Below are 21215 nucleotides of genomic sequence, written 5' to 3'. Positions count from 1 at the left end.
AACTCAAAAACTCTGAATTGAAACTGAGAACAGAGAGCAAAGAATGAGAAATGAAAAAAGGAAAGTTGAAAGTACAAATAGACATTTTTTAAATTGTTAACAGTTTTAGTTTTTTTTCTTTTTTAAGTATCAAATTTACTTTTTTTATTTCAAATTTCAAGTTTTCTAATTCAAGTTTTCAACATATATATATATATATATATATATTTATTATCAATTGTATTCCTTCAAGTTTACAATATCTATTTTCAAGTTTAAAACTGCTTTCCATTTTTTTTTTCAAATTTTCCATCTGGTTTTTTCATTCACATTAAACAGATCCTGATTTGACCCCATAACAACAACTCCAGATTTTAATTTGATGAAAACTAATAATTTTAAATGTAACAAATTACAAAACGTCTCTTCTTTCAGTGAAGAATCTGAGTTTTAAATATTAAGATTTATGTAATTATTTATATTGTTTTAAATATGGATTCTGATGTTCTGTAAAGTAAATGAAATGTTACGTATTGCCTTTTATCTGACCTCACCTATGGACTTGATAAGGACAAGATTACATTGTTTTGTGTCCTGATACATTAAGCTTCAAGTGGACTTTAATTTTCACACAAATATTTTAAGATGAGGATGCATGCAAGCCAGTGGTGAAATAAAAAAAAACAGATTTTTTAAAAATTTGCCTTCATTTTCTAAACAATTCTTCACATTTAAAACACAAACTGTGGACCCTTAGATGCAGGACTATTATAAGTCCATCACCAGTTCAACATTCAGTGACTAAAGAGTAAATCTTTGACTCATGATTGTAACAGTCAGATATAATCATGACGTATTAATACCATTAAAGCAAAAAAATGTATGTGTCACAGAGCTTGGACCGATTGTTTAAGTTTGCTCACAATATCAGCTTTCTTCATATCTAGGTCTGAATGTCAGCACCATTCACTAACAGACACACACACATCACACACATGTAAACACACACCCATACGAATACATTACAGAACACAGGCACTTGTTTTCCTCAGCAAACAAGCCTATTTCAAGTGCTGTAGAGTCTTTTGTTCTGCCAGTATGAAGTAGCCAAAATCGCACATCGGCAAAGCCTTTCACTGGCGAGAGGGTCCCATCTGCACATCTGCATACATCTTCAAAGTCAGTCAGTCAGCCCTCGTCTTCCCTCAGTTCAGTGGGAAGGAACTTGTATTGCTGCTGCCGGATCTGAGCCAGCTTCTTCCTGGCTTCCTCCAGCTCCCGCTCCTTCCTCAGCATCTCCTCCTGGGCTGCAATAATCTGCGGAAGATTAAGTGAAGCCGGCTGTAAACGCGCCTCAAAGTGTTTCATATTAAAACGCCTTAGCTCACGTCTGTACAGCTTAACTCCAAGCAAATAAGAGAACATGAGCAGGAGCCAAATGTACAGCTTCATCTCAGCCAGAGCTCTGCAGCCTCCTGCTGGAAGAATATACTCAGTGGAGGAACCTCAGAGGCAAACGGAAGGCAGGGCAGCTTTTTCTTCTTGTAACCACAAAATAGAACCACAGTTGAGCTGATGCTAAGAAACTATTTTTCTCTAAAAATATTGAAGAAGCCTTTTTTTTTAAGTGTTTTGTCAGAAACTCGTTAAAATTGGAAATTGTGCTGTTTGTGTTTTTACTTGAGTGTATTTTTTGAGGCAGCACGTCGAAAAACGACAAGTTTTGGGGACATCCAAAACGTCAAAAAGTGACGCGTAGAGAGACCGCTCATATATGACCAGTTGGGAGGGAGAATGTGTTAAAATAAAACAAGAACAAATAATTATTTAAAAAAACAAAAAGAAAGAATTTATTTTACATAATTGCCTTTCTTTTAAAAATGAAGAAAATAATCATGTCAGAAAGACAAGTTGATTTTTTTTCTAAAAACGTAACTTTTTTACGCTGCTTAAAGACCCACTCCAATGAAAATTGTGTTTTAAACATGTTTTTGTAGCATTTTCCTCGTCTGAGCTGCAATTTGGACAAAATTTGTACGGCTGGATAGCTTTAAAATTGCTCAACATTTTTTTTTTTTGTTATGCTAATGTCAACTCTGGCTTGTGAGGTGCTATAAGATAGCAGGAAAGAGTGCAAACAAAGGGCTGATGGGAAATTAGCAAAGACTAACTTCTGTGCTAAGAGTCCACAACTCAGAGCCAAATTTCTATATCTTGAAAAACACATTTTTTTTTAAAACATTTTGGCTAAAAACTCCATAATCATAATTAAAAGACCACTGGAAACGCTTTTACAACAGAAAACAATATAGCTTCAGTGGGACTTTAAGTCTAACAAGGCTTGTAAACAGCCTGACGGGAAGTTTATGTGCTGAAGTTTACAAAAGAGTTTGTGACATTTTACAGTGTGAGCAATAGATACTCAAAAACTCTGTGAAAAGGGCAACGCATTAAACATAGCGACATTTGCAAAACAGATTTATCAGAAAGACGGTCTCACCTGAGCAATCCCTCCAACAAACTTGGTCTTTACCACAACGCTGTCGTCCTCCGCCTTGTCGAATGCTGCTTTCTGAGCTGCCTTAACCAGATTGTCTGAAGCTCGCTTCACGGCATTGCCGGCAGCCTTTGAGAAGATATTCTCACAGTGAGCCCTTTTATGATCTACAGAAGCTTTGGTTCTTACTGACAACAGAGCAGTACCTGAAGTCTCCTCATGGCTTCAGAATCGTGATCTGCCTTCACCTTGCAGGCCACCAGGAGCTGAGCCGTGGAGGCGGCCACCTGCTTGGCTGAGGAGATGAGCTTCTCTTCACTGGCGTGGCCCTGTACTGAGGCGTTCGCTGCCTCGCACAAGTTACTGGTGGCGGCTGCGACCATTCGTGCCTACAGCAAACAATCACCCAATCTTCAGATAAGATGGCTTCTTGCTTAACCACAAGTGGTTTTCAAGTGAAGCAACTTACGGCTGATATGAGTCCCTGTGACCACTGGCCATCGTCAACCGCATTGGCCAGATTGGAGCCCACCTTAGAAAGCGGGTTAGGGGAAAAAAATAATCATATATTTCATTTGCATTATCAGTAAAAAGTATATGAGCGTGCTATAACGTCCAGAAATGCACGGACTGACCTTTCCTTGCGCCACCAGCTCTCTTTGAGCAGCGGACGCTGATTTGACAAGAGCGCTGGTGGCTGCAGCGATGGACTTGGCTGCTTCTAGGATCTGCTCCTCAAAGTCCAGCGTCTCATCTGCCTGCTGGAGGAAAACCCAAATGTTAAATCGGTCCTGTAACTAAGAAAGAAGCTAGAACACTAGAAGAGTAAAATCTTAATAGAGAAGACATGACCCACATAATCAAGTTATTAAGTGTATTTTTTGGAGTATAAGTCGCGGTTTTGTAATTTTATAGAAAGAAATGGCAACAACCACTAGAGGGCAGTGTAGGTGTGTGTGTCAGTATTTGCTACTGATATCATCACAGAAGAAGAAACGGTTCTCAGTCTTACGCCAGATTTGATAGAACTGTTCCAAAGAGACACAGAATTCAATGGATTCATTAGTTTAAAGTGATATAAAGAATTTAGTTAACTCTTTAACACCGGAGCTAATATGTTGTGCTAATATGCTAGATTCATCAATGTGTTACAGTAGTAAAGCGTGCATAAGTTAAAAAAAATGTCTCTTTTTTTTGTCTGATAAAATGGCGTCTGCATGTTGGCATTTTATTAAGTCCAGTTCAACAAATATGTCTCTCAAACAGGTAAAAGAAAAAAAAAACAGGCAACTATAACATGAAGAGACTACTTGAAGTTCTGAAATCTCAAACTAGAAATGACTGATTTGAAGGCTCAGCAGTTGCAGCATGACTACAATGTTTCCTTTCCTTGCAAATGGACTTAAAGGCAGTATGAAGATCGGGGGACATTAGAGCAGGGACACTGAACAAACGCCCATCTCTGCATCTGCAGTCAATTGCATGGGATTGACCGCAGTCCTGCATGAACACAAAAGGCACACAAGGCTGGAGACAGGGCGGGACACTGTAGGAATATGTTTGATATATAGTTGGACTGAATAACAACCTAATATATCAAACATATCAGACAGAGCCCTGCAGAGAAGGCTTCCAGTTCTACAATGACTTGGGGTATTTTGGGGGCAGGAGAGCATGCTAGGAGCAGGAGACTCCTCCCCCTTGTAAAGGGTTAGAAGGATGCAGGAGCAAAGAGGAGAAGAAGTAAGAAGGAAAAGGAGGACGCTCATCTGTCATGGAAGGAATAAAAAAATAAACTAACATCAGTCTTAATGTTTTTCAGGAAATAAAATAAAATGTTTAGATTTTTGATGGAGAAGTTAACATACAGCAGGGTTAAAATGAGACCCTTTGGCTTGAGAACTTGAGAAAAAAAACAACGTTAGATTTTCTATTTATTTGTAACATAATTTTAATAATAAAAAATACTTTTAGAAAAAGATAATATTTCCTTGTGCCTAGAAAAAAAGAATTGCCTCCCCATGAAGGGGGATTTCAGAGTACATTTAGTGAATTTCAAATAAAGTGAAATTAAAGAGACTTTTTTTTAACTTTTGATCATATGGGCTTGCTTTCACAAATACAACAATTAAACTACATTAAAACAATGTATAAATCAGCTGCTTCTCTGATTGGTGGATCTGTCAATTTGAGTTTAGTTGTTTGCTCTGTTAACTTTTCAAACAGAAACTATTGAAGTTAATGTTTTATTTTAATCATAATAGGGTGGACTAACATTTGCAACTAAATCTAAGTGTAGTTATTTTAATGTACTAACATTATTTTTTTATTTACACAAGTATTACGAACTTCAATTGTTAGCTCACAGTAAGTTTTAATTTTTTTATTTTACTTTTCAATAGATTCAGCTGCTTCCTTAAATAAATGTGACACCAATGTGACAGCTTTTTTTATGTAAACTTGGTCCAATTTGACTATTAAAAAAGGGGAATTACTTATTTTAAAAATATAAAGGATAATGTAAAATATTTTAATGATAAACCTATTCTCAGACGGATATTTTTTATTTTTATTAAAAAGGAGTATCAGTTCTAGGCTAGAAAGTAAGATAGCTTTTGACAACATAACATACGATGTATTATGCAAGAATAGGAAAATATATTTATATTTTTGATGTTATTAAAAATGGATGGCTAAAATACAAAAAGAGGATGAAACAGGTGAGGGTGAAGAAAGTGTATGATAAATTCTGCATTAGCCTAACTGCACATGAATATATTGCTTTTTTTAATGTTTTGTGTGCTTCTAGTAGAATTTCCTTGTGTTTTTACAGGTGTAAAAAGGCCCCTGTTTTAGTGTAAGTCTGTTATTCTCAGTGTAAAAAGTGAAGGAAAAGGACATATTTAGACTTGATTAAGAGATACAAAAACTCCAAGAGATAATTGTAGGGCTACAGATTAAAACAAAATCTTGATTTTTGCAGTTAATTTAATGAACTTTATGAAAGCTTTTTATAAACTACAATGTTTCACCACCTATAAACGTATTTAAGGAAGGGGTTAAACCCCCCTCCCCAAAAGAGTAATCCCAGATTTACCCCCTGCTCTCAATAAATAGGCTTTATTGGAAGACAGTTCCAACACTAGAGGGAGCCATTACCTCTGGATAAAAAAAGCCTTTTTTTTTACCACTAATCCGCTTTCATACACACAAAATCCTCATAAACACCGTCTGTGGCTGTGGAATAATAGCACGAGGCGCAGCTTTCATATCATCTTTTTTAAATGTAGGACAACCTAAATATATGCTCTTTTAAATAAACACTCGGAGAGGACGGAAATCACATTTACAGGAGGAAGGAAGGACAGAAACAGGGAAAATTACGAGAAGATGATGAAAAACTATCTGGTCTCTACAGACAGACAGATAAACAAACAACACTTTTTCATGCAGCGTGCAGGCAATTATGTACCCAACACATAGAAAAAAAGAAGCTTTCAAAAAGCAACGTTTATCACCTGATAAATATGTGTCAAAATGTTTTCGTTAGTGCTGTTATTGTGAGGTAAGGATAGGTCAGAAGAGGGGCAGACTGAAGTGAAACAAAGCAAGGAGAGTGTTTTCCTCAGAACACCTTATCACACATACGCTTGATGACCCCAAAACTCAAAATAATGTCAAAGAGCAGCTTTGAAGAAAGTTCTGTGCTCTCTGTGAATCGACAGCAGAGAATCTCTCCTGATTTTCACAATATAACGCTGGAAGCTCGGTTCCTAAAAAAAGATGACTCCACTTCAAAGTCGGTGTCACCTTTTCCTACCTACACTCCACATCATCTCCGGGCTGATTAATGGCAGAAGGCTGTGAGTGGGTTTATGTGGGCGGAAAAGGGTTGAGTGGGGCACTTGTTACCTTGGGCTTGGCCCTGGGCTTGAGCTGCTCCAGTTTCTTGGCCGCAGCTTCAATGGATGCTGCGGCGCCGAAAAGCTCGTTTTCAGCGATGACGTTGGGGTCCTCGGGGTCCACGCATTCTGATCCTGCGGAGTGTAGCGGTGGACATCGATTAGTGAAACAGAGATGATTCACAATAAAAAAAGCAAATAAAGTTTGTTTTAATTCATGCAATAATATTTTTTTGAAGAATGCCTCAAATTCCATGAGATTAACTGAAGCTACTGTGAATAAAATTGACATTTGATGGATTGTTGCCTTCTTGCAGGTTTTCAAACGTTCATGAAATATTTGGGGACAGCTCAGGAAAGCAGATGGGCTGATGTTTTCATAGATTATGGTGATCCCTGGGGAAATCTCTTCTGCACTCCCCACCCCAAGCTGTCTACCCTCTACCCCCTTATGACTCAGATGAAAGGTGATCTGAGGGAACCAAACACACCATATACCACTTACCTCCATCTGAGGCAGCAGGGAAATAAGAGAGGGGAGAGAAATAGAGAACAAATGGGACATTAAAGAGGTGAAGTGGATAGCCCCGTTGTGTCTCAGACTGTTCACGGAAATCTAATTCTCATCCAAATACAATCTATTATCCCTGTCAGATGCAGTCCTGCAGTATGTGGGACAAAAAATGGTTTTGTCTGGATGTAATATGCAGCTCAGATCAGACATTTACTTTAGTACTTCTCTAAAATTCTGAATGAATTTTTAGGATGTCTCGTTTTTAACAAATCAATCATGTTTTGATGCTACTAGGACTATAATATGTATGCTCAGGAGGAAGATGATTGGATTCCATTTGTTTCCTTCACCACCGATTTGGCTCTTCCAGGGAATTCCCTTCCAACCCAATGTTTTCAGCCTCGCCAAATTTTCAATTTCTGGGCTTTCAAGAATAGAAACGTCCAACATTTGTGGTGAAACTAATATCTCACGCCAAAAATATTTAAATGGCACACAGGCTTCCATAAAACGTATGAATATAAGATATCAATAAGTGCCACACTTATGAAAATTAAACAGATTTTCTGATAGTGAGTGAGGTCTTTAAGTCTTGTTAGTGTGTTTTGTGGTATCAGGTGAATGTGTGTGTGTGCACCTTTCATGGCCTCAGCTGTCTGAATGAGCTCTGTAACACTCGCCGCCACGTGTTTTGAGTGCACAGCCAGCTGCTGCTTCTGCTCCGGCGTGGGCCTCTGCAACACCTGAAAACACAAGGGGCATCACATGGTCAACACATGTAAACACAAAGACACAAAAAGAAAAAGGGTTACTTTGTGCCAAACTTTGCTACAAGTCACAAGTCTTACAGCTGAATTGTTATTGGAAAAAATGTTGATCATGTACTCTTAAAGAACTCCTCTTCAAAAAAGAAAATTTAAATAATAAAACAGTTCTAATCAATGTTTTGGTTTAATCAATAGTGCTTTAGTAGGAGTTTATTAAAGCCTTTGCAGCTGAGTTAATTTAACTTTTCCTTTTCCCCTTTTCTCAAAAAATCATCTTTGGATTATGTTAAAATGTAGACATACAGCAATAGTAATAGTTAGTGAAGACAAAATGTATTTTTGTTTAAACACAAACATTATGTTACCTTCAATATTTCATTATGATCATTTGGATGTTCCTACTTGTAAAATCTTGATTTCAATTCCATTTTATGCATTTGAATGATTTGCCTTTAGTGTGACATGTTTCTTTTAGCAAAAACTGAAAGTATTATTATAACTTACTCTTTTTTGATAATATTATCTACAAAAAAACTCACTGCAAATGACAGATGTTTGAAAGAAATACACATGACCGCTTTCAGGTAATATTCAGTTACTTTTGAGGTTTTCCTCTCTGGCCACTTGTTTTTTTTTTTCTTTTTAAAGACATCTTTGAATTCTATTCAAAGACAGAAGATCCTTTAAAAGGCAGATTTAGTTGGGTTTGGCAAAAAAAATGTCCCACATACACAAATAATAGTTATCTGACAGTGTTATATATCAATATAACTTATTATCTATAATTTTGAATACAAGCATCATGCGGTTACACACCTTTAGAAGCACATTTTATCTCATCTATTTAAAGAAAGGTGGGGAAATATTTCAAAAGTGCATTTTTAGCTTCCTATCATTAAAGTTTATTTTGGTGGTCTATTAATCTCCACCAAAAATACACATATATTGAACATGAGCAAAGTTTGATATAAAACTGTACAACACTACAGCAAATATTTTACTTTTAGCCCTTGATTATGAGATTGTACGACTCGAACCTGCAGGACTTGCTCCAGAAGCTTGACGTATCCGTTGGTGCACTCAGAGCTGAACTGCAAAGCTTTGCTCCTCAGCTCTTCTCCCACTTCAGGATGGTGTGCAGCTTGCTGTACAGTCAAAAGTGAAGCATAAATGTTAAATACAGAGAGATTTGTTGTCAAATGTGAGGGAACAGCTTTCATTTATTATATCATATAAACTGGGAATTACAAAAGTTAAATTGTATCTCCAGTCATTTCATGTTTTCTGAAACATCACCTCTGTTGCCTAAGCATCCTTCTATTTTTGTCTTGCTACAAGTGCTCTGCGGGCGTTGAAGGACACCATAACTGATGCCTCTCTGCACGACTTTGACAAAGTGACTGAGTCATAACCTGCAGGAGCAGTCGCAAAATAGACTAGACTCCGTATAATCTCCTCCCAACAGGAAGGGCTCATATGTTCCCGTCCCGGCAGCCTGCGTCTGCTGTGTGAGGCCCGTCCTGGCAGGGCAGACTGGATTATCACCTTGCAGGTAGTCAGCATATCAGAGATGGCTTTGCGGCTAAGGTTAGCGGTGGCGATGACATCCTCCTGCTGAGCGGAGTTGCCTGCTGCCACAGCCTTGGCGGTTGCTACGGTGATGCCCTTTGTCATGCGAATGAACTCCTCAGGTGAGGTGGACTTCTCTGGGACGTCTTTGCACTGGAAAACCTGACGTGATTAGGACAGAATTATATGGGAAACTCAAAGAAAAAAAATAAAAAAGTGTTCATAATAAAACTGAAAACTGGCTTTTATGCAACTCTTACAAGGTCTTTGGGAGACTTGCATAATGTGAGACAAAAGAAGAAAACTGATATTTTTAGAATAATTGAAACAGTCATTTCTGACCCTGTTTTACGTCACTTTTGGATGGAGGCTGTTTCTCGTCATTTAAAAAAAGATGAGGAAGAGGAAGCTCGGCCTGTCAGGCGCTCTTACTGTCAGTTCTTGCTTGATGTACTCAATAGTGGCCTCCAGTGCCCTTGTCCCACGAGTGGCTTCATCCTCTACTGCCTTCACTGTTTTTAGAAGAGACGTCACATTGGTCACCATGACCTGTCAGATAAGGACAAAACAATGAGACTGCTTGCTCACATCAGGAGATGGAGAGCCTCCTTCTCTTTGGAAGAAGGATTTTAGTACACAAAAATAAAATGTGCTTTCCCACTGAGAGATTTCCACAATGCAATGACTGCAGAGCTGCAGAAACAAAAGAAGATGCTGAGATGCATTTGAAAGCCATTCACTTGTTTGTTTTTTTTTGTTGGTAAATCACTTTATTTAGAAACTCGGGGTAAAGGAGAATCACTGGGTTATTTTGGTATGTTCTGCTATGAACAAAATTGTTTAATTTGGAATTTTAGAAACACAATCGGATTGGGGTTTCAGGGTGTCCCATTTCTGGGTCACCATCTGTTGTAACCAGAAACAATCTGTCAACTTGAGCACTTTCATGGGTGGCCTTTGCTCCGCTTTCAACAACAAAGGAATTCCAGTGCAACAGCAAGTAAATGTGGTGGTCAGCGTGGCTGTTATGTAACAAAGATGGAACACTGAGACTGAGAATATCCATCAAACTAGAACCTTTGCACTAAATTTGAAAATCCAATGAAAATGTTACTTGTAGATTTAAAAGCTCTAATGCACAAGGATGTTGAAACACATCTTAATCCCAGCAAACATGTTCCTTGACATTTTTTCTGTAACAATTAAATGCTGTGATACGAGTGATTTGTCACAAACTACATGCATAACCCAGAACTGTATTGTATCTTGACCTAGATCACAATCAGAACCAAGTTCTACAACTAAGATCCTGAAGGTGAGGGTTTTTATTATTGTTTAATGACAGGGTTTTGTCACATTATGACGGTGTTTTTGAACTTTTCTCTGCATTTAGTCTGGATCTTTATCTGCCAGATTTAGGAACTCTCACAAGATTTATTTTTTTGTCTAAAATATGCAGACTATGTAAAGAATATGTCAATTGGGATATATGATTAGCAGAAATATAACAAAAATATATAGAAATATGAAAAAATGCAGATAACTCCAAAGCTCTAACAAAATCTCCCCTTGAGTGTTTTAAAGACGACCTATCATGATTTTCTTTTACATTTTTTATGTTATGTGGCATCAAGAGGTGTTTTCTAAGTATGATTGTGTCACAGTTTTCCTTCTAACTTAAAGTCTCAGTCTGATCATCTTTTGATCTATTTTCAAAGTGTTGCTAGTTTTAAATTAATTATGAATATTAGGGGAAATTAAAAAAAGAAGTATTTTCTAGAACAGTAGTTCATTAGAAATTCACCCACAATTCAAAGTTGTGGGAGGGACTGTTGGTGGGAAGTAAGCCCGGCCCCATTTCCCAACACTCTCTCCCGCTAGCTTACTGTCCCCTACATCCCCAACATAACATGAACGGTGCAACAGAGGTGGCGAGCAATACTGAAGCTATCCAGCTGTACAGTTTTGAGCCAGATGCCAACTAAGATGAGGAAAACAAAGACGTACATGGATCTATTTGTCTACAAGTGAATGCATCAGAATGGAGCTTATGGCCTGCCGATTGTACAACTTATGTCACAGCTATAACATTTTTCCAATGACATTTTTTTTAATCTGCTCCTGATTTACAACCATTTGAAAAATTTGAGAAAAATGTTACAAGAGCATGTTAAAAACACAGTTAAGAGTGGGTATTAAATGGTTGTTTTAAATGGTCAGAAATCTGCTGAAAACAAGTGTATATTTGTCTCAACCTTTTCTAACAGCGTAGACATATCTCCTTTAGTAAAGAAAGTGTGGTTGGGAGGATGTGCTCAATTCAAACACAGTTCTTTTAGCCTAAATATAAACACACTTAATGTCTTAATAATGTGCAACAATAGCTGCCTGAAGCTGAAAATCAATACATATCTCCAGTCTTCATTGCTTACAAATCCACTCCTGCCCGTCTGTGATTCTATGCAGGGAGAAGACTGGAGGTCCCACCTTTTGAACGGTGAGGCAATTAAAAAAACACCCAGCCAAACATCAAAGCTTTTAGTTGTGGTCACATCAAATTGGAAGAGACGTTGCCAATACTGCTTGTGTAAGACAGAGAATGATGCAAGACAAGCAAAAAGGATCGGTAGAAAGCTGTCTAGAGATTTAAAGATGATACTGCAATATGGGTTTTTTGCCTTTTAACTGAATTTCTGGGTTATACTTTGCTGATATAATTCTTTGCAGTTTCAGCAGATGTTTTTTCTAATGCAATATTTCTAAGAAAAGTACATTACATCTTTTGAAAATCAAAAGTATGGGATATAAGGGAGTTTTAGTCTTGCTGACATTAAGCAAAGACTTTCTGCACCCCTGATTAAAGCATTTTTGAGAGTACAACCAAATGCATTAAAGTTCATTAAAATTGTGTTTTTGACATGTTTTTGGATGACATATATAAAGAAAATTAAGCTTAAAATTGTGTTTTTGAGAGTTTCTTTATTCAAATTGTTGAGAATCAGCAGATGAAAAGATGCTAATTTGTGATGCAGAAAATATACTCTGGGAGGGTCTTAAGCTCCCTGCTCTGAGCAATGGGGAGGGGGAAAGGGGGCGGGGTTGCACCAAGTCAATGAGATTTTTGATTTTGGCTAAAAATGACATAATCATAATTAAAAGACTGCTAGAAACACTTTTAAATAGAATTTTAAAAGTGGATGTGATACTATCAAAATAATATTTTCAGATGAAATATCTACAGTGGAATTCTCCTGTTAAAAGAGAAAATCAACCAGAAGGTAAATCGGTTGACAAAAATGTGTTTTAAGGTTTTTTTTTTTTTACCTTAGCAGCACCTTTCAGTTGATACATGGAGGGGTCATCAGGCGGTTTCCCGGCGGCACACTTGGTGGCACCAATGAGCTCGGCCAGTGCCTTGGCCACATCCCGCACAGCATTTATCAGAACCACCTGGGGTGAGAGATTTTGTTACAAAACAAAGGGTACAGCTCTTATCAGTTTCACCCAAGAGGGAGGATTTAGCTCTTATCATAACCAGCTTTCATGATCCCTCAGATTTAATGCTGAAAGAGACACAGATGCTGCACTTAAGGGAATAAGAGAGAGAAACTGGACTATTAAGGATAATCCGTCTGGAATGCAACAAGACTAGAATCATAGTTAAAATAAATGCTTTTTTTAACTTTTGAATTCCTATAAATCTGCAACAGAAGGACATACTCAAATGTTATCACCTGTGTTTCAGGGTCCTCTGAGCCCATGCTAGTGGCTCCCAGTTTGACGACCTCAGTGAGCTGAGTTATAGTTTTGGCTGAAGAGTGGGCAGCCTGAGCCAACTTCTCTTGGGTGGACGCAGCTCCGGCAACCAGCAACTTGGTGTCTTCCACCAGAGTCTTGGCTGTCTTCAAGATGCTTTCCCTGAGGGGAGAGACACATTGTCTGACAATCTGCTCCACAGTCACCAGCAGTATGAAGGAAAGCTGCTGCTTTGTTTCTGAGCAACATGCTTTTTTTGTGGTGCAAACAGTTTAAAAATGTACATTCATGATGTGGCATGCATCTCCTTGTTGTTTGTTTATTGCCAAACTGGCTTTGTTGGTGATGCAGAGGGTTGAATGTAGAGCTCAGTCCCACTGCAGATATTGTGGTTAAAAAAAGATCCAAAAAAAGGAGGATTATTTAAACCTTCAGAAAGATTACATTTTATTTCAGTCTTGCATGTTTACTGCAGCTTGGGCTAAAAATCGCTCATCATTACAGTTTGCTGTCGACTTAATTTGAACTGAAAAGAGCTCATTTTATCAGAGAAAACAGTTTTTTAAAATAAGTTGTTATGTAACACCAGTGTCTCGATGGTTTGTCCTCTCTGTGCCGAGGTTGCTGCACCTGTGGTCTGCAAAAGACTCCTCATTCTCAGGGTTCAGCGTTCCAGCAGAGGCGAACATGATGGTGGTGTCCAGGTCAGCAATAATTCCAGAAACGGCGCTGGCGGCCGTGATGCAAGCCTGAGTGCCTTTGTTTCCCGCTTGCAGAGCTGATAATACCAAGGAGACCTGAAAGGAGAAAACATTGCACTGAAGTAGAGGAAAATACACATTTGCAGTGTTGGGATGCAATACATTTTTTTGTGCAATTAATTGAATGTGACCTGTAATTAATCTAATTATTCAATTTTAATTTTAATGATTTTTAGCCTAATAATTGCTGTTAAAAGCCTTATTTTGAGGTATTTTATTTAGGTTTGGGATATTCTGGCGCAGTAACAGACCAAACTAAAACTAAAAAGATGGCTTCATTACATTATTTTTAATTATAAAAGACTTACAACCTTTACTTAGACACCACCGAGGGGGAATATTTTTTTTTTTCAGTCTTGAACAAATAATAATACAAAAAAAATTAATTGCGATTAACACAATATTTTGAAAGCCCTTTACATTTGGATCCTTTGTTGCTAACATTTAAACTGCATGTAGAGGTTATCAAACTTTTGACATTCTTATGGTGAAAATTTGTATGATTCTGGATTTAAATAAGGAAAGTGGTCCTAAAAAAAGACTGGAAAGATGCCAAAATAAGTGGACATACTCAATTTAAGTTAAATTTAATCACTCCGCTCAAACAAAAAGTAAACCCTGAAGAGTAACATTTCCCAACACACGACCTTCATGTATCAAAAACACATAAAACCATCTTTATTTCTGCCTTAAATCACACCACTGCTTTACTGCTGAGGAATTATGCAGCTGCATGCCTAAAGGCTTCTATTGTCACAGCATAAAACACAGTATTTCTGCTAACTGCACAGTGTGAAGGTGAGTGTGCCCTCATAAATGGAACAATATCATGTTATGGTTCCAACCTTAAAAAATAATACATATTAAACTGACATTCTAAGAAATTCTACATAAAAGCTAATAATACAGATGCGAACGAAAGTTTTAGGACGGCCTCAGGCTTTGTGAGTCACTATAGAAATTTCAATATAAATGATGTGTCGAAACAATAAAAAAAGTGTTATTACGGCTGAATTTAACTGTTTTTCCATGACATGTATGGAACACTGGTGGATGTAAGATTGTCGAGGAGGGACAGACGACCTCAGATGAGCTCTTATTTAAAAACACAACAGTTATTTTAAACTCAGAGACCTCCAGATCTCCAAAATTAAACTGTGTGATTTTCTCTGGTGCTTGAGAAATCACACACCTCTCCTGTGTTGACAGGAGGAGCCTGTATACTGATATACTAGTGGTGGTGCGGGGACTTCTTTGCAAACGTCGAGGCAAAGTGAGAACGGATGTTGTATATATAGAAATTTAAACAAGGACAAAGTTTACAGATTAGTTCAGTGATAAAACCTTCATGACAAAACAGATAAATCTGGATTTGTTTTTTTTTCCTTGATAGAGGGAGCTTTCTACAAATACAGACTTTTGTGCAGGAAACTACATGGAATATTATTCAGTTTTATCTATTTTTTACTCAGTTGGACTATCAAAATTTGTCCTTGTTGGATAGAATTTGATTGATTCCATCAACTGATTTACCTCATTTTGATTGGTTTGCATTTTGAGACCATCTTAGGCCTTAAATTAACCTATTATTTAATCACTTATTTTAAATAGAGACACAAAAGACATAATTTATTTGACTTTGAAGTGAAGATTTAAAAATGTAGACTTGTTTTTCCCTCCAAAACCTTAAAAAAAACAAATTTCACCTTTACTAAATACATTTTTGAGATATTTTTGCCTGTGTTAAAGGTTGCATTATATTTATGTACACGTGAAATATAAAAATCTTATTATAAAAAATAAATAGACATAAACCTTATACATAAATGTAGGTAAAAGCAATAATAGTTTTTGCAAGACACTGGTGATGGAATAGAATATTTTTGGTCTTTCTTATAACAGATGTCAAGTTAAGGTGGTAAATTAAGAGACCCTGAAAGTTCAACACAGTCAAATGTTGCTTTTATTTGCTAAAGTTACCGCTGACCTTTTCTGTGACGGATCGAGCACACTCGATCAGCTCCCTCTTGGAGAAGCTGTCAGTGGGGCTGAGCTGCAGAGCTCCAGCTTTCTGGACTAGGTAGATGCAGCCATGACCCAGTTCTTGCACCCGTGTCCTTATCTGAAAAGCGACCTGAAAGCAGGAAAGAGGTGTAATCTGGTCAAATCACTATGCTATAAAGATTGTGTTTATCTCATTCTGACGTTGAGCATCTTCCAGAAGGATGAAAAAAAAGATTTGAAGTACCCTCAAAGAGGAAATGATGGCACTACACCTTTAATTTCCCGACGGAAAGTCGTGGGTGGTTCTTATTACAACCAGAACTATAGGCTTTTAGACTGTTGGAAGCACAACGTCCCCATGGTAACCAACAGGATTTCTGGTGGTGTGTAATAAACAAAAAAAAGCTGTGTGTTTGTTAGTTTAATATTTGTGCCCACTGCTGTCCTCCGGATGACACTGAAGAGCTCTAAAAGACGGCGGTGTCAGTGAAAAATGGATTCTGGATGGAGGCTTTGTGTTTGATCTCACACTGTGGGTGTAGTCTTGAGGAAGGAGTGTGACATCAAACATCTGCTCTCATCCCTGTGTGACTGGATCCATCCAGAAGCAGCTTGGTGTACACAGTGGAAGGGCTGACGCTTCTGTCTAACATTTCACTGTGACAGTTGGACGAACAGCAAAGCTAAATTGAATCTTTAATGAGAAAACACCCCTCCCCACCCTCCCCTCGCCCCTCTTCTACAGACATGATGGAGGATTACTTCTTCAGGTTCTGCAGTGGCTGCAGCCAGGCGTCCCTGGTGTGCAAGCTGAGCGTAGTCCACGGTCACTTGAGAGGCGAGGCCGCAGAGTTCTTCAGGGCAGGTTACGGACTTGGTCATCTAGGTGCAAACAGACACTTTTGTTTGTAGGAACATGCTGTTATCTGTGAAAAACGTATTACAGCTTAATTGAAATTGAAGAGAAAAGTGCGGAATTCACCATCTCCTGTGCAGTTATAGCGATGGCTTTGGAGAACTTCACCATGGTGGTCTGGTAATCCACAAAGGATCCTTCAGGTTCAGGAGGTGATCCTTCATCCAGCTGTGAGGATCAACTTCCATTATTGTAAAACATTTTTGATTTAGTAAAACTTAACTAAGCAACTTTACAGTCTTTATTCTGCAACAGAGTATTAGGGCCATCATAAAAAATCTATGTACACAAGTTGTAGTATTATAATAAAAATGCTATAATTTTACAAAAATAAAGTTCGTAGACTATTGCTTCATAAATGTAAGGCTTTAAACCCAAACATTCTCAACTTGTAACTTATGAAGTGATGACTTAATTATTGTAAAATACTGACTCATTTACTGGTAATTCAACAAGTTTATTCTCATAAAGTTTTGACTTTTTTTCTTATAAATTTACATTTTTTTCCTTAAAATTACAATATCGTTTTTTTCATAATTTTACGACTTTATTCTCATAAATGTATTTATTATTTATTTTTATTATAATGGTGGCCCTAATACTCTGTCATATTATTCAATGTTGAACCAGTGTACACATTCATTTTAAAACTGGCAGCAGATCAAAGGTTTGTGTTTATTTCAAACTTGAATTGAAATAAAAATACTGAAGGGGTTAAAGAAAAAAAGCTAGAAATGTGTATAAATAATGGGTATGTAGTTAAGAGTTCATTTGTTTTAGTTAAGTTTCATAAATCATTTTTAAACTGAGAGGATCTCATAATAGTAAAAAACAAATGTTGTATTTTTTCTTTATTTTTTTTTACACTGCTGACATTACAATAAATCAAGAGGCACTGTGTACTTTATCAAATGCAAAGTGCACCCGTCAGATAACAGCAAACTGATGGTAAAGTGTTTAATCTACTGTCAGAGCTGTTTAGTATGAGAATACCTTTAAAGCACATATTTCTTTATCTTCAGATGCACAACAGTGTCTTGTTGTCTAGTTAAATAGATTAAAAATAATGTAATGCACTGTTTGTCATGTTTATATTCATTCAAGGCTGAATGACGATGCACCAAAGTAGACTCAAGCTGTAATGATAATAAATAGTTTGACTTTCTTACATCTTTAAATCAAGTAAATCTGCTGCAGTTTTATGATGAGTGTTTTATTTTGGAAATAACTTGTATGTCCTAAGGTCAAAAGTTCACGAAAATGAGCTAAAATTGTCATCATAAAATTCAAAAATCATTGTTGTAATTGGATCATTTTAGATATTCAAAAGCTACGGTTTATGTATTAATACCTAAATGGTAAAAAAAAACACAGTTTTGTATTTTTTTTCAAGGGTGAAGGGTGGTTTTGTTGCACAAATGGGTATTTTAGTGTTAAAAGGTTACAGAAACTTGGGCTAGAATGTGTAAAAATTTAGAAGTTCAGGTGTCAAGGAGAGATCAGTTGAGAAATGTAACTCGAGATTTAAAAAAAAAAAAAAATCCGTATTTGTACCTTCCAGAAGTAGTTAAAATGACCAAAACCAGTTAGCCAAAGAATTTCATTTACTTGCTGGACAAATACGGAACAACACTTTAGAACATTAACTTTGAAACCATTCCTCCTCTTGAGCCTGATTCTACCTTCAGAAGCATAAAACAACACATTTCAGTTCTTAAAATCCCTCTCTAACTATATTTGTTTAATTGTAAAATTGTTCTTAGTGGTCTTTTATCACGTTCATGCCGTTTTTTAGCCAAAATAATATAAAAAAACTTGTGTCGTTTTGAAGACATATTTTTTGCAGAGCAACAGGAGTTTATCAGAAATTCACCTCTAAGTGGTGGTATGGAAGTAACCCTACAATGATATCCCAGCATGCCCTTGTTTACACTTTCTCCCACTAGCTTACAGCCCCTTACAACCCCAAGCTAACATTAGCATTGCAAAAAGAAAAAAAATGTTGAGCGATATTGGAGCTATCTACAGTTTTGAGCCAGATGCCAGTTGAGACAAGGAAAATTAAGATGTTAATGAATCGATTTGCTTTCGAGTCAGAACTGAAGGAGAGCAAGAAAACTTTGACTGCTCCTGATCTAATTTGAATACATAAATACTCCCTAATTCTTATATACATGTCATCCATCATGAAAAAAAATGCTGCAAGAACTAGCTAAAAACACCAAAAACAGGGTTTTCATTGGGTGGGTATTTAACCCCTGTTCTATAGAAAGACACTCACCCTCCCCATAGACTCAGCGATGGACTCCACCATGCCTCCAACCATCCCGACCTCACTTGCCGCCTCGTTCAGAGTCACCATGATGTCGTCCACTGCTTCTTTCATCAGCTGTGCGGCCTCAGAAATGGCGTCATGCGTGTGAGAGGCCTAAAAGTGCAAACAACACTTTGATTCAATATGCAATTTGAAAACAGGAAATAAAAAAAAAAAAGAAAGTTTAGACCTCGAACAATTAAAAAAGTAATTCTGATTTTAAAAAGAAAAGTTCCAGTTTAATTCACTTTTTATGTGATTGTTATTAAATAAATAAATAAATAAATGGAAACTTGAAAAACAAATAGATATTAAATCCAATTGTGAATCTAATAGAACCACACAAAATCAAGAAACAAAAAGGAGAGAATATGACAAAAAAAAATGTTATTTAGTAAGAAATAAAGAACACTACCACTGTCTAGAGTACAAAACCACCCAGAACTGGTTTATTAAGTCTTTGATTCTGTTTATTTAGATACCTTTGGGTTTCCTCCTCCTTCCTTGGCAGCATAGAGCATCTGCAGGGCAGACTCCGACAGGGTCTTAGTTTGGTCCAGGATGGTCATTTGCTGTTGATGGTCTTGTAGCTTTGAGGCCAGTCCAACCGAAGCTACAATAAGTGGATCAAAGTAACTGGCTAGCTGAGTCACCTAGAAATTAAAAACAAAAAAAAAAAATCAGTTTGAGGTAAGTTCTCTTAAAATAATTAAATGAAGTAAACCCATAAATTGTGAGGCAAGCACCTTATGTCCAAGCTGAGCAGCTTCCCCTCGTGCCGCTGTGGATACGGGATCAATCAGGTGACCAATCTCTTGCACAGAAGACGTCAGCTGCTCTTGAAGAGCCTGGTATTTTATAACAGTGTTAGAGAGACAATTGAAAACTCGCGACTTAATCTACAGTGGAGTTGAAGAAGACCTTGCACTCACTTCCATGGAAATGTCATCTCTGCACGGAAGCGTCTGTCCGACTGCCGCCAGGGAGGCTTGTTCAATGTCACGAATGCATTTATTTATGTTGTCTATAGAATAATCGCACTCCCTCTGCCCCGGCGCCTTGTCTCTGTCATGGCAAGAAGAAAACTTGCATTTAAGTGTTGAAATCCCATGCAAATTAAGCAGAAATTTAAAGAAACTATTGTGTGAATTGTGAGATATTCTCTTCAGGGTTCATTAAAAACAATTTCTCATTTCTACATCTGAATGTGCAGCCCAGAGCCAAGGGGTTTGGAGCAGCATAAGGACTAGAAAGAAAGGACAGCTGCTCACATGGCTTTGAAACACACACAGACAGAAAAAACCCAAAATCAAACATCCACCTTCCAGAATAGAACAAGCTTACTGATTAAAATGTGCTTGTTTAATCTGTAATCCAATTTTTCTTGCCAGGAGCACCAGCTTCCTGGAGTCCTGTCATCAGCAGGAGGTAACCAGGCAACCAGCTGACATTTATAACACCCGGTGCAGCCAGATCTGTTTGCATCCACCATTAAAGAATATCCTTTTTTTTAACTTTAATTTGAACATTTTCCTGTTAAATGCTGAACTATACCAGCTATGACTCAGGCTTAAATGAAATGGGATTTGTTCAGTGTTGTAGCTGCTGTAGTGCGGATGTTGAAGTGATGGAGCATCACTCTGTGAAATGTGTTTGGGATTCGGTCTCATCATTCCATTATTGTTTTGTAGCACTAACTAATCTAATACAAAGCAGCAGGGATCTCAGCAGCTACAAAGTAAAGTTTCAATTTACTCAGAAGCTAAACAGATATCAGGAAAAAAAGCCCCCCTGGTTTCAGACACAATATTTCCTCCAGCTGCATCTGAACCCAGTGATACTTCAGTGTAATCCTGCAAAGATAGATGTGATTGAAAGTGGGATTCGAACCAACCTAATGGAGGTGATAAGGCTCTTGATGGAGTCGGAGACTGTCCTGGAGTGGCCGGCTAGGATGGACCAGCTGGGGGGATCTTTGGGGTTGAGAACCAGTGAGCGTGCCGTTTCAATAAGGTAAGTTGAGCTGTCGAGCATCGAGCGGGCTGAACGAACAATTGGCTCCTGCGCTGCTGAGCCCTGAGAAAATGAAAAGATTAGTATTGGTGGACCCACTGCCTAGATACATTCTGAACCGCCAGGAGCCAGAAATCCTGGTCTGACAGAGTTGTTGTTATTCTTTGACTACCTCAGAGAGATCAAAGGTGCAGTCAAAGGGGAGGGATGAGATTAGAAAGGT

General features: G+C 37.5%; 1 protein-coding gene across 5 annotated transcripts in view; it reads right to left on the bottom strand.

The window, feature by feature from the left end:
* Positions 1-887: 887 nt before the first annotated feature.
* tln2b (talin 2b) overlaps positions 888-21215 on the bottom strand; it is a 95355-nt gene continuing 75027 nt past the window's right edge. For 2 of the 5 annotated variants that reach the window (XM_024281946.2, XM_024281949.2), the window contains 22 exons: positions 20874-21055; positions 19912-20044; positions 19726-19827; positions 19462-19632; positions 18947-19093; positions 16732-16833; positions 16512-16631; positions 15733-15879; positions 13615-13781; positions 12963-13146; positions 12553-12678; positions 9661-9777; positions 9205-9390; positions 8697-8804; positions 7530-7635; positions 6884-6889; positions 6389-6513; positions 3112-3237; positions 2946-3008; positions 2683-2865; positions 2480-2605; positions 888-1296 (listed from right to left, as the gene is read on the bottom strand). In XM_024281946.2, the coding sequence (XP_024137714.1) occupies positions 1168-1296; positions 2480-2605; positions 2683-2865; positions 2946-3008; positions 3112-3237; positions 6389-6513; positions 6884-6889; positions 7530-7635; positions 8697-8804; positions 9205-9390; positions 9661-9777; positions 12553-12678; positions 12963-13146; positions 13615-13781; positions 15733-15879; positions 16512-16631; positions 16732-16833; positions 18947-19093; positions 19462-19632; positions 19726-19827; positions 19912-20044; positions 20874-21055 (2856 nt within the window). In that variant the 3' untranslated portion in view covers positions 888-1167. The remainder of the gene's footprint in view (positions 1297-2479; positions 2606-2682; positions 2866-2945; positions 3009-3111; positions 3238-6388; positions 6514-6883; positions 6890-7529; positions 7636-8696; positions 8805-9204; positions 9391-9660; positions 9778-12552; positions 12679-12962; positions 13147-13614; positions 13782-15732; positions 15880-16511; positions 16632-16731; positions 16834-18946; positions 19094-19461; positions 19633-19725; positions 19828-19911; positions 20045-20873; positions 21056-21215) is intronic. The other 3 variants (XM_024281947.2, XM_024281948.2, XM_024281950.2) reach the window with 3 other exon arrangements.

This window comes from Oryzias melastigma, linkage group LG6 (genome assembly GCF_002922805.2).
Source record: "Oryzias melastigma strain HK-1 linkage group LG6, ASM292280v2, whole genome shotgun sequence".
NCBI lineage: Eukaryota > Metazoa > Chordata > Actinopteri > Beloniformes > Adrianichthyidae > Oryzias > Oryzias melastigma.
The sequence above is the reverse complement of the archived record's forward strand: the minus strand, read 5'-3'. Positions and strand labels throughout refer to the sequence as shown.